The sequence below is a fragment of the Mustelus asterias genome, chromosome 5, assembly GCF_964213995.1.
Source record: "Mustelus asterias chromosome 5, sMusAst1.hap1.1, whole genome shotgun sequence".
Lineage (NCBI taxonomy): Eukaryota > Metazoa > Chordata > Chondrichthyes > Carcharhiniformes > Triakidae > Mustelus > Mustelus asterias.
In genome coordinates this window covers 148,289,273-148,303,533 of record NC_135805.1, presented here as the reverse complement: position 1 = coordinate 148,303,533, position 14,261 = coordinate 148,289,273, and the positions used below count along the sequence as shown (strand labels likewise).

The window sequence follows — 14,261 nt, the reverse complement described above, 5'->3', positions numbered from 1 at the left end:
TAGTCACATTTTCAAAGAACTCCACCAGGCTCGTAAGGCATGATTTGCCTTTGACAAAGCCGTGCTGACTACTTTTGAACATACTAAACTTCTCCAAATGTTCATAAATCCTGTCCCACAGGATCTTCTCCATCAACTTACCAACCACTGAGGTTAGACTCACCGGTCAGTAATTTCTTGGGCTATCCCTATTCCCTTTCTTGAATGTAGGAACCATATCCGCAATCCTCCAATCCTCCGGAACCTCTCCCGTCTCCATCGACGACGCAAAGATAATCGCCAGAGGCTCTGCAATCTCTTCCCTCGCCTCCCACAGTAACCTGGGGTACATCCCATCCGGCCCCGGCGACTTATCTATCTTGATGCTATTCAAAATTTCCAACACATCCTCTTTCTTAATGTCCAGATACTCAAACTTTTCAGTCCGCCTCAATCCTGTAGTACAACCACCCAGGACTTTTTCCACCGTGAATACCGAGGTAAAATATTCATTAAGTACCTCTGCTATTTCTTCTGGTTCTGTACAGACTTTCTCACCTTCACCTTTTATAGGTCCTATTTATTTCATAATCTCGCGTTTCTAATTCAGGTGTGTTCAGTTGTGGGCATTGATATCAGATATGACTTGTGAAAATCGCGAGTAACACACACGTCCTCTCGTTCAGATAGCTGGATTAACATCGAATTATGGAAATTCATGGGCACAGATATGCAGGAATTTATATGTAAAAAATCGATATATATTGATCAGGACTAATGGAATGATTGAACTTGTTCATTTCAATTACACTTTTTTGTTGATGTCTGGAGCTGTTTTTTCTGATGTCTACTTGAATAAACTTTGACAACACATTGATAAATATGGTGAATTCAGAATGGTGAAGAAGGATTAAGCTCGGGGTGGGAGTGTGGGAGGGCGGGGGGGGGGGGGTGGCGTGGGGGGGGGGGGGAGGGGGAGGTGAGGTGGCTGGGGGCGGTTTGGGGAGTGGAGGTTGGAACTTATTGTTTTGTACAAACTCTCTAATTACTGCGGGCTTCAGTATAATTATGATTATATCATTATAATCATTTAGTAATTATAATTATTATACAGTATAATTATCAGGTTCTGCTCAAAGATCTAGCATCAACTGCGGGATGAGAGGCGGAAATGTCTGGAACTTTCCCACACTCAGGATGTAGAGAGAATGTGTGTGTGAGAGAGAAAGGGAAGATCTCAAAGCTGATTGAGATTATATTGCTAATCAAAGGAGTATCAGGTGTCTGTGTTCCAAATTTTGAAAGATTGCCATTCCCTTAGGATCACGTGAGCCTTCAGCTGAAGGTAATAATTGATGAAAATCCAAAAACCACCAACATTTCAAATGCAAAATTTGATCCGCAAAAGTCGATCAATTCCCCCTGAGCGGATGGTCAAGGGAGGGTGTTTTTCTTAATCTTACTCCATCCTTAAAGTTACAAAGGCAATGGTCAGAATGGACAGCGTGGACTCGAATCCATCTCCTTACTCGCTCCAAAGACCAAGTTCAAACTGAATCCAGTTCATTACCCGCCCCCGCTCCCATAAGGGGGACAAACAAGGTCCAAGCCGACAATATTAGATATTGGCACCCATCCTGGCCTTGAGCTGATGCTTCGTTTTAACCAAAAGCACATAATTCTAACAGCAGCTTTTTGGAAAAGGTGTGAAGGTTTTGGGGAGGGGACAGTGAACATTTGGGGGTGTTGGGGGGTTCGGTGATGAAGGACTCAGTCATGTGGGTAGAATGATTCTTGTTAATTAATTGCCGGGAGGTGGGCTTCTCTGGCAGACTAAATAGCAATATCTTAACTGCATATCTATTCACATCCCTTTCCCAGTTAGTATGCAAGTTAATTTTTTTATCTTGAGTCATGTCTTGCGGTCCAAATCAGTGCTGACCATTCCCCTAATTTCACGTCCCCCTTCAATGAAGAAATGTTGCCGACAAGAACAAGGTCTTAACCCTGACTATAAATGGTCTCAGAACGATCCCCCTGGGAAGTCAGAGTAACTAGAGCAATACCAGTACATTTCAATGTCAAACCACCATGTATTTATTGAGCAATTGATAGAGCAGTGTTGCTTACAAACAAACTCGCACCAAATTACAAACCTAGCAAAGCATCCCAAGTTACTGGAACAGCAAAACAAAAAGTGGCTTCTTCGGCAATGGAGATGACTAACAAATGCCCCTCAGAAATTATGAATCTACCAAAGCATCTTAAATAATTGGAACAGCAAAATAAACCTTACTGAGCAGTAAGCATGAACAATATTCCCCTCACAAATTGCAATAGATTTTGGCCTTTAGTTTCTGGGTGTTAGGAGTCGCCCTAGTCTGGATGCAGAGGGGGAAATCTGGGGAGGATGGGAGCAAACCAGCAGTTCTAAAAGGGCAGAACTATCATTGGAAGGGAATCGTTCCCCATTCGCAAGAGTCGCCTGATCTATCTCTTCACATTTTCCTTCTGGCTCTGGGTTCAACTGGGATTTAGCACCGACAGAGCAGATATTCACCACTTCTTTCTTTCATACCCAGTGCATCCGAGGAGGATTGAATTGGGGTGAAAAGCAGCGGTAAAGGAAGGTGACAATGATGTTCCCTGCATCTTCCTAAATCCATTTTAAATTCCCCACATACAGTGAGAATTCAGCTCTTTGAACATCAGCCTCTTTTTATCGTAAGTCCCGCCTTTGCCATCCTAGTGCACAATGGGTTCCGGAAACCCTGTCTAATTTATAGCGCTCCCCAACTCCTCCCTCCCACTCATATTCCATTCTCCTGATTAGCAGAAAGGTCACCTTCTTGGACAATCGGGAACAATTGCACAATTTTGCACCTGAGCTATGCGGTAACAATGAAACAAGTCCCAGTTCTTTCATGGATTTTGGAAATGTGAAAGGGATGGGCGGTCAAGCTTCAGGTCTACACATGCATAGCAAGATCCCAGCTGCAATGACAGTGTTCCGATCTAGTCACCGCACATTAGGATGGTACATTAGTCTTGGAGCGCAATCAGGCACAGTAGGTACCTTCCTCAGAGTGCCAAATGATGAACATAGATTAAGTTGAATTTCCATTGAAAGGGAGAATATTGATGGTGATCAGATGGAGGCACATTTACTTTTTTCAACACGTTTCATATGCAAGAGACAAATAAAGCATTTACACAGATTGGAGAATCTTTTAAGCAGACTGCATAATCTTAAACATTGATACAGGCAGTTTGGGAAAAACTCGGAAAGTGCTTGTGCAGAAAATTGGAAATTGGGAACCCATTGCCACGAAAGCCCAACAAAGAACAAAGAACAGTGCAGCACAGGAAACAGGCCCTTCAGCCCTCCAAGCCTGTGCCGCTCCTTGGTCCAACTAGGCCATTCGTTTGTATCCCTCCATTCCCAGACTGCTCATGTGACTAACGATGAAGGAGGATAGTTTGCAAAAAAAGATCTGACTGTTTTTGTAGTACTGGCGTCAAGGATTAGAGAGCAATGACAGATAAAGAGAACAGAGATACAGAAAGGCACTAGGGTATCATTTACTAATAGCAATAGGATTGTGGGGCCGAATGGCCCTATTGTCAGAATTCCCAAGACATTCTTTAGTTGGAACATGAAGTCATCGCAATGGCGCGAGTGGAACCTCTCCAGCATCTTGTATCTCTCCTTTAAACAAAGCGTTTCCTTGGACCATATTGGAATGGGTGACAAGGCAATGGTCATTGGCTTGCTGAGGCCCGGCCTTCTTCCTGAGGATCAAGGTGGGCCCCCGTCAGTGCTCTACAGCTTCACCCCTGCGTAGAGGGTGGTCTCCTCAACCTGGGCGATGTCTCGTTGACGCTGGCCCTGAAATGGACAGGGTGATGGGTCAGAGATTCTAGAAATTATCTTAAAGTTTGAGAAGAGTTCGGTGCTATTCTATCAGCTGATGAACGGGAGGGAGGGTACACGAGGAGGCAAAACATTCAACAGCGATTATGAACAGTTGTCGCTGGGGAGCGTGGCTCAATGCTAAATACTCTTTAACTACAGCAAAAGCAACTCGTCTTCTGATGAGGCAACTTTACAGCCTTCTGGACTTAACATTGGATTCAACTTCAGACTGTAAGCGTTCTCTATCCTGACCACCTCCATAATCCATTACTGTAAACAACTCTGCCCCACCCACATCCCAACACCCCTCACCCCAGTGGACCGTCACTTGTTCTTTCATTCCACTTTCACACAGCTCTGACCCCTGTTGACCTATTAAAAGCTTCTGATAACTTCCCCTTATGCTGCTATTAGCATCCTATTTAGCCTTTCACGCTGCAGGAAAGGATATCCCGAGGCATGGTACATCGGTGAGACCATGTAAGTGCTATGACAACGGATGAACGGACACCGCTCGACAATCACCAGGCAGGAGTGTTCTCTTCCTGTTGGGGAACACTTCAGCAGTCACGGGCATTCAGCCTCTGATCTTCAGGTAAGCATTCTCCCAGGCGGCCTTCAAGACACTTAATAATGCAGAATCGCTGAACAGAAACTGATAGCCAAATTCCGCACGGATGAGGAAGGCTTCAACTGGGATCTTGGGTTCATGTCACGCTACATGTAACCCCCACCATTTGGCCTGGGCTTGCAAAATCCTACTAACTGTCCTGGCTTGAGACAATTCACAGCTCTTTAACCAGTGATTAAACCTCTCTCCACTCGCATTGTCTGTACCTGTTGGAAGATGTTGGAAAAAATTATAAGGGATAGGATTTATAGTTATTTGGAGAGTAATGAATTGATAGGTGATAGTCAGCATGGTTTTGTGGCAGGTAGGTCGTGCCTTACTAACCTTATTGAGTTTTTTGAGAAAGTGACCAAGGAGGTGGATGGGGGCAAGGCAGTGGACGTGGTATATATGGATTTTAGTAAGGCGTTTGATAAGGTTCACCATGGTAGGCTTCTGCAGAAAATGCAGATGTATGGGATTGGGGGTGATCTAGGAAATTGGATCAGGAATTGGCTAGCGGATAGGAAACAGAGGGTGGTGGTTGATAGTAAATATTCATCATGGAGTGCGGTTACAAGTGGTGTACCTCAGGGATCTGTTTTGGGGCCACTGCTGTTTGTAATATTTATTAATGATCTGGATGAGGGTATAGTTGGGTGGATTAGCAAATTTGCTGATGACACCAAAGTCGGTGGTGTGGTAGACAGTGAGGAAGGGTGTCGTAGTTTGCAGGAAGACTTAGACAGGTTGCAAAGTTGGGCCGAGAGGTGGCGGATGGAGTTTAATGCGGAGAAGTGTGAGGTAATTCACTTTGGTAGGAATAACAGATGTGTTGAGTATAGGGCTAACGGGAGGACTTTGAATAGTGTGGAGGAGCAGAGGGATCTAGGTGTATGTGTGCATAGATCCCTGAAAGTTGGGAATCAAGTAGATAAGGTTGTTAAGAAGGCATATGGTGTCTTGGCGTTTATTGGTAGGGGGATTGAATTTAGGAGTCGTAGCGTTATGTTGCAACTGTACACAACTCTGGTGCGGCCGCACTTGGAGTACTGTGTGCAGTTCTGGTCCCCACATTACAGGAAGGATGTGGAGGCTTTGGAGAGGGTGCAGAGGAGGTTTACCAGGATGTTGCCTGGTATGGAGGGGAGATCCTATGAGGAGAGGCTGAGGGATTTGGGATTGTTTTCGCTGGAAAGGCGGCGGCTAAGAGGGGATCTTATTGAAACATATAAGATGATTAGAGGTTTAGATAGGGTGGATAGTGATAGCCTTTTTCCTCTGATGGAGAAATCCAGCACGAGGGGGCATGGCTTTAAATTGAGGGGAGGTAGTTATAGAACCGATGTCAGGGGTAGGTTCTTTACCCAGAGGGTGGTGAGGGATTGGAATGCCCTGCCAGCATCAGTAGTAAATGCGCCTAGTTTGGGGGCGTTTAAGAGATCCGTAGATAGGTTCATGGACGAAAAGAAATTGGTTTAGGTTGGAGGGTCACAGTTTTTTTTTTTAACTGGTCGGTGCAACATCGTGGGCCGAAGGGCCTGTTCTGCGCTGTAATGTTCTATGTTCTATGTTCTATGTACCTGTAAAGACTTGATTACTAGTAGAGATTTAGATTCCAACCATTATCTTGAAATTTAGTCTCTCTGCCTATATATGCACTGTTTGTGATCCCAACTCTCCACTCACCTGTGAAGGAGAAGCGCTCCAAAAGCTCGTGATATCAAATAAACTTGTTGGACTTTAAACTGGTATTGTGAGACTTCTTACAGTCGGCACACGCTTTCTCCCTCACACACACTAAAACATAGCCACACTCCCTCATACAAATACCCAAACACACACATTCCATCACACACACACACACACTCAATACACACAATCTCCCTCATACACACACATATACCGTTTCACACACACACACAAACACACATACAGACATTCAACATATACATCTCCCTCACATACATCAAATACATATTCCATTACACACACGCATGCACACACACAGACACACAGATGCACACACACAAGTACACACACACTCTCTCAAAGCACACACTCTCCCTCATACACACATCAACACAAATGTATTCCATTACACACACCCAGTCAAAACACAGACTCTCCATCATACAAACAACAACACACACACACATCTTCCGTTTGACACACAAACACACTCAAAATACACACACTCCCTCATGCACACACCAACACACACAGTCCATTATACATACATGCACACAGTCGAAATACACTCTCCCTCTTACACACACCAACACACACACATTTGGTTACAAACACAAAAACACACAATCAAAACACATGTTCTCCCTCATTAACACACCAACACACATATTTCATAACACATGCACACTGAAAAGCACACTCAAAACACACACTCTCCCTCATACAAACAACAACACACACATATTCCCTCATACAAACACTCAAACGAACACTTCCTCACATATGCCTTCAAACATACTCTCCATCACAAGCACACACAATCATACACACAGACAGTGGTCTACAGCGCACACACGCACACGCATGCGCGCACACACCAAAACACGCACAAACTTCCGTCACTCCCTTTCTCAATCATGCAAAACTCGCCAACGCACACACCAAACAACATAAACAGCCACACAAATGTTCCCTCACATACTTCAAATACTACATACACACCTTTACACACTAAACACACAATATCTCCCTCCACACTCTCTCAAACACACACATATATATTATATATACCCACACACACATACACCTTCTGTTACACAAAGCCAAAACCCACACACATTTTCCCTCACACCCTCTCTCAAACATGCATATATTTTTTATTAGTGTCGTAAGTAAGCTTACATTAACACTGCAATGAAGTTAAGGTGAAAATTCCCTCGTCGCCATACTCCGGCATCTGTTCAGGTACACTGAGGGAGAACTTAGCCTGGCCAATGCACCTAACCAGTACATCTTTTGGAGAGTGGGAGGAAACCTGAGCACCCGGAGGAAACGCACACATACATGGGGAGAACGTGCAGACTCCACACACACAATGAGCCAAGCCAGAAATTGAACCCAGGTCTCTGGCGCTGTGAGGCAGCAGTGCTAACCACTGTGCCACCCGATATTCCCCTCATACTCCAATACACAGGCGCTCTCATTCACACACGCACAAACTTACACACACACAAACTCTCTTCTCAAACACACATACTCTCCCTCACAAAATCTCCCACACGCACACAGAATCGAATAACATGCATTCTCTCGTGCACACACAAACATGCACATTGTGCCTCAAACACACACACACACTCCCACACAGACACACACACTCAATCACACTCTCCTACACAGACCTACACACGGTCAAACACACACTCTCTCCCTCACACACACACACACACACACACATACACTCAAACACAGACACACACTCTCTCTCACGCACACACACACACACAGTGCCAATTAAAACTTACATCCTCTGTCTTCTGTTTTTCCGGTAGATTCAGAACGGCGTCTAAACAAAACAATTTGAAAACAACACATTGATTTTTGAATACTGACAATAATTTAGCCTCACCCTTTGCTGCACTGCCGTGTGGGGCCACCCTTCACGGCAACACTCCACTTAAACCAGAATATACCCACACAAATTCATCAAGCGATACACAAACAACCTTATGCCTATTCACAACTACTTCTGTTCAAAGTATCTTTCTGTTACATTCTCCAACATATATTCATTTGCCGCGATCACTTGGATAACACATCTCTGCTGCTGGAAATTTGTTGCACTGGAATTAAAGTCAGCCACTGCGATTGCCGCTGCAGTGTCTGCACATTGCAAAACCCTGGCTTCTGACTATAGTCACGCAGATAGAACGTTTCTAAAATGTAGAGATGGCCTATCTCTGTGTGCATCCACACAGACATAAGAAAGAGGACAGGAGGGGGCCATTCGGCCCTTCCAGCCTGCTCCACTATTAATCATTATCATGGCTGATCATCAGAGCCAGAGGCTGACACCGCCTCCACCCCTCCCCGCACCCTCCCGCCCGCATTACCCTTTGATCTCCTTTTCCCCAAAAGCTATATCTAACTGTTTCTTGAAATCATTCAATGCTTTTGCCTCAACTGCTATGTGTGGTAGCGAATTCCACAGGCTCACCACTCTCTGGGTGAAGACATTTCATAGAATCATAGAATCCTTACAGTACAAGAGGAGGCCATTCGGCCCATCAAGTCTGTACCGACCACAATCCCACCAGGCCCTATTCCCGTAACCCACACATTTATCCTGCTAATCCCCCTTACACTAGGGTCATTTTAACATAGCCAATCAACCTAACGCACACATCTTTGGACTATGGGAGGAAACCGGAGCACCCGGAGGAAACCCACGCAGACACATGGAGAATGTGCAAGGTCCACAGATACAGTGACCCAAGGCTGGAATTGAACCTGGGACCCTGGCGCTGTGAGGCAACAATGTGTTCTGGCACTGTGCCACTGTGCCACCTGTCATTCTCCTCATCAAAGTCTTGAAAATTGTACCCTGTATCCTCAGACTGTGACCCTGGTTCTAAAAATCCCACCACCATCGGAAATGTCCTCCCTGACCAATCTTATTAAAATTTTACAGATTTCTATGAAATCTACCACCAGACCTCATTCTTCTGAACACCAGAGAATACAATCCTAATTCACTCAATCTCTCCTCATACATCAGCTTTATTGTGAGCGTCTTTCCATCCGCATTCCACAGCTGACTGCATGTAAGATTATCTGTGCTTGGTGACGGTCACCGCCTGGCATTTGTGTGGCATGAATGTTACTTGCCACTTCTCAGCCCAAACCTGGATATTGTCCAGATCTTGCTGTATTTGAGCATGGAGTGCTTCAGTATCTGAGGAGTTGTGAATGATGCTACACATTGTGCAGTCATCAGCAAACATCCCCACTTCTGACCTTATGATGGAGGGAAGGTCATTAACGAAGCAGCTGAAGATGGTTGGGCCGAGGGCACTATGCTGAGGGTGTCCTGCAGAGATGTCCTGGACCTGAGATCACTGACACTCTGTGCCAGGTATGACTCCAATCAATGGAGAGTTGCCCCCTGATTCCCATTGACTCCAGTTTTGCTCGGGATCCTGGATGCCACACTCACTCGAATGCGACCTTGATGTTAAGGGCTGTCACTCTCACCCGACCTCTGGAGTTCAGCTCTTTTGTCCATGTTTGAACCAAAGTTGTAATGAGGTCAGGAGCTGAGTGACCCTGGCGAAACTCAAGCTGGGTGTTACTGAGCAGGTTATTGCTGAGCAGGTGCTGCTTGACAGCGCTGTCGATGGCCCCTTCCACTACTTTACTGATGATCGAGAGTACACTGATGGGGCAGAAATTGGCTGGGTTGGATTCATCCTGTTTCCTGTGTACAGGGCACACCTGGGCAAGTTTTCACATCGTCGGGTAGTCTGGCTGACACAAGGGCATACGCTTATCAGCCCAGCGACAAATGCTGTAATAATTCTCTGCTCATGCTGATTCATGAGATTCTGACAGGTTTCTGAACACAAACGATCATTCTGACTGCGGGGATGCATAACGGAACTCACAAGTAAGGGTTTCGCTGCTGCAGTCGACAGGAGGCACTGTGTCCCTTTGAAAGAAAGAAACAGTCAGTCAGTCACTTTACCTAATGGGAACCGGGGTGTTAAATTCTCCAGACTGTTATAGATAGGCTGCTGACGTGATTCTATTGTTGTGTATTTTTAAAAATTCATTAATGGGACATGGGCGTCGCTGGCTGGCCAGCATTTGTTGCCCATCCCTACTTGCCTGAGAACAATTGAGAATCGACCACATTGCGATGGCTCTGGAGCCATATGTAGGCCAGACCAGGTGCGGATGGCAGATTTTCTTCCCTCAGGGACATTCGTGAACCTGATGGGTTTTTTCCGACAATCGACAATGGTTTCATGGTCATCAGTAGATTCTTAATTCCAACTAATTTCGATTGAATTCAAAATCCACCAAAACAGTGGGAGGTCTTGAACCTGGGTCCCCAGAACATTAGCAGAGTTTCTGGATTCATAGTCTCATGATCATACCACTAGGCCATCACCTCCCCCCAAATTTTTCCTGTCGGTACAGCAAGGGCAATGTTTGTATTCAACTGATTTAGTCCATATGTGTTCGTGAGACTCAAATTTTTTTTAAAATGATGAGGGTGCACATGGTTGAATGTGTGTGTGTGGGATTGCGACTTTGCTCGTGTGCATGTGTGTTTGACTGTGTGTGTGAGTGCTTGAGTGTGTGTATGCGTGTGTGTGCGTGTTTGAGTGCCTTTGTCTCTTGCTTTGAGTGTTGGTTTGCCTTTGCTTTTGTTTTCAGTTGTGCGCATGTATGTGAGATTGTGTTTTATGCATACATATCTGTTAATCTCTGTTTGAGTTTGTAAGTGTAGGGTTTTGTGTTGGGGAAGCGAGTGTCTTAAATACAAAAGACACAATGCATGATAATAGCACAAATTGTTCTTAACATTGAATGATTCTGAGCATTGTGTCGAATGCGATTATTTGAAAGTTAACATTAATGGTCTCACCTGGGTTCTCTGCTGCCTCCCCTCTTCCCTGGGAAGCAAACACACGTGTTAGAAATTAAGAACCAGTTATTAGTCGACAAAATAGGAGGTTGAGAAACAGTGAAAGGGCAGAGAGGGTCCCTGAGACTCCCAGTGGCCCTTCTAAATGTGAATGGTTGTTACCCGGGTGATTGTCTGGTCTACTGATTCATAAACCTGCCCTAAGTCATAGTCATATAGTGCAGAAAAGTCCATTTGGCCCATCGAGTATGCACCCACAATAACTATCACTAAAGTCTTGTGAATCCCATTTTTCATCGCTTGTCCCATATCCTTGAATGTTGTGGTATTTCAAAGGCTCACCCAAATATTATTTAACGCTTCTAAAGTTTCTGGCCTCCATTACATTCCCAGGCAACGCATTCCACATTCCCATCAGCCTCTGAGTTAAAAATAAAACGTTTTATGAAATCCACTCGGAATTTCTTGCTCCACACCATAAAACTACCCTCATAATGTTACAAACCTCAATCATATTCCCCCTTAGCCTTCTCTGCTCTAAAGAAAACTATCCAAGCCCATCCCATCTTTCCTTTAACTCAATTGCAACATCCCAGGCACATCTTAGTGAGCCTCCTCTGTACCCCCTCTCGTCCTATCACACCCTTCCTCTCGTGAGGTGACCAGAACTGCACACCGTGCTCCAGCTGTGGCCTAACCAACTCTCTGCACAACTCCAAAATTACTTCCTTCCTCTTATACTCTGTGCCTCGACTGGCAAATGCAAGTGCCCACATGCCTTCTTGCATATCCTATTCACATGCTCTGCCAACTTCATGGATCTGTGAATAAGTACCCCGAGATCCATCTACTTCTCATGAGCTTCCTAGTGTCCTGCATTCATTAAATTCTCCCTTGCCTTGTTGCTTCTTCCAAAGTGCATAACCTCACATTTATCAGGACTAACTGCCACTGCTCTGCCATCTGACCATGGATGCTGATGAGTTTTAGTCCATCCCCATCTGTTGAAGTAACCCAGCATAATGTTGATGCTACAATAAATCCAATTGATGGATCTTTCCGTAATGCTGAATATCCAATGGAAATATCCACGGGTTCACAGAGTCTGACGTGGATAACACTGTGACCAAAACTGCAAAACGATATTAATCATTTATTGATGGTGTCTGCTGCAGTGGAATTGATAAATGTCGTCTGCAAGAACTTTCTGCATCTGGAAAATAGAGCTTTACTTTTTTTCTTGTAACCTACAACCATCTTCTTGACTATTAACCATGCTACCAATCTTGGTGTCGACTGCAAACTTGTTTAACATCCCCCCACACTATCATCTGCATATTTTCTGTATATAACAAACAATTAGGGTTCCAGCACAGATCCTTGTGACACACTGCTGGATCCGGCCTCCAGTCACTCAAACAGCCTTCTACCACCATCCTTTGTGTGCTGAAGGATTAGTTAACTTCCCGGTTTAAGTGGTTGCAACTGAGTTATCCATAGATGGTGCTGTTTGCGGCAATTACAAAGGCAAATGTTTAATATTGACAACACAACAGTGTCATTGAGGGATGGGGGGGGGGGGGGGGTGTGAGTGTAATGAAGGCGGAATGTTAAGGGGCAGAATTCAGAGTGTGACTGAGATCGCTGTGCAGCCCAGGTTGAGCAAGTCATGGGGTTCAGCATTGTGACCAGGGGGCGATAGGTGGAAGTGGCAATGGGAGAGAACAGTTCCAGGGAGGAGGAGGTCTGTTCTGCTCAGAGGTGGGAGGAATGGCCAAAGAGTTAATGAAATGGAGAGTTCCAGCGAGTTAAGAATGACAATAAGCCACGCTCGCACTCAGACAAGAACAAGTCTGGAATATTTACAGAGTGGAAGATTGTTTGAGAGGCTTTGAACAGTAAGCTTTGTGAGCAATGGGAACATTAATATAGCAGCGCATCGATCAAACACTCTCTCAATAATGATGTCTGTGGATATGGGGAGCTGGGAAAGGAGAGAGTATTTCCTCAAGACAGCAGCTTTGACCAGCGCCATTGACTGAGTGAATTGAAGGTCAGTGCGTTGTTCCTCTGGCAGCAGAGATGAAGAATTCGAGTGTGGAAAACATCTCAAGGGAAAGAGTCCATTGAGCAGTTTTTTTAGTCTCATGGAGGGGATGAGTTTAAATGTGATGCGTGGGGTAATATTGAAGAAAAATGCCCATTTCATTCGAAGATGGTAAGGCAAGGGGTAACACCAGGTAGCTAGGGGGAAGCATCCCATGGGGAAGCTGTCTTTCTCTCATGTCGAAGGGCAAGTGTCTTCCAGAAAAGGAAGACCATTCAACACATCTTCCCAGTTTATATCCTCCAGAATGTCACAATGGTACCCTCGAGCATATTGCAACATCCAAATATTTGGTCAATGATTCCAAGATAATGGCCCCAGCCTAGGCATTATGAGTCACTTCTGAACCTCATCGCTGTTTCAAAACTTCTCTTACATCTGCCCAAGCTAAATTTCAAGAGCTTGTTACTGCTTGCTGTGTCATTCTTGCATTGTTCCAGATTCCATACCATCTCCTCTCTGAATAAACTGTTACAAACCATCTCTCCAGCTCTCGCTCCATTCCAGATAACCTGACAGATTTGGGAGAGGCTTTTCAATTTGTTGAATCTTCCTGTGTGACACTGTCGCCAGCCAAGGCAAAATCGAACCCAACCAAAATTAGCCGTATGGCTGTGGTTTGCATCACAAGCCCAGCCACTTGTTAGCTCTTTAGAACGCAATGCTTCTGAATATTCGATTGGTTGTCTGACAGGTGGTGGAGTTGATAGTTCCTGCTTTTCTGTTTCGCCCAAAGGTACTTTCTACTTGTGGTCCTTGAAGCTTCGCCCTTGAAATAGGGATGCTACTACATCTATTATCAGAGAGGAGGGGGTAGATGGTTTAGCAAATTGATTCATAGTGAACATGAAGGGATAGGATCGGAAGAATTAGGAGCAGGAGTAGACAATTCATCCCTTCTAACTTATTCCGACATTTAACATGATTATTGCTGATCTTATCTTGGTCTCAACTCCACTTTCCTGCGTGCTCCCCATAGTCCTTTATCCCAGCTTTCATCAGAAACATATCAAATTCTTTCTTT

The 14,261-nt window shown here is 44.8% G+C and overlaps 1 protein-coding gene across 1 annotated transcript in view; it reads right to left on the bottom strand.

The window, feature by feature from the left end:
- Positions 1-2,055: 2,055 nt before the first annotated feature.
- The window catches only part of LOC144493888 (immunoglobulin superfamily member 1-like), a 31,308-nt gene continuing 19,102 nt past the window's right edge, over positions 2,056-14,261 (bottom strand). Inside the window, exons 7-10 of the mRNA XM_078213470.1 lie at positions 11,131-11,158; positions 10,142-10,185; positions 8,003-8,043; positions 2,056-3,868 (exon numbers count right to left, since the gene is read on the bottom strand). Of these exons, the coding sequence (XP_078069596.1) occupies positions 3,803-3,868; positions 8,003-8,043; positions 10,142-10,185; positions 11,131-11,158 (179 nt within the window). The 3' untranslated portion in view covers positions 2,056-3,802. The remainder of the gene's footprint in view (positions 3,869-8,002; positions 8,044-10,141; positions 10,186-11,130; positions 11,159-14,261) is intronic.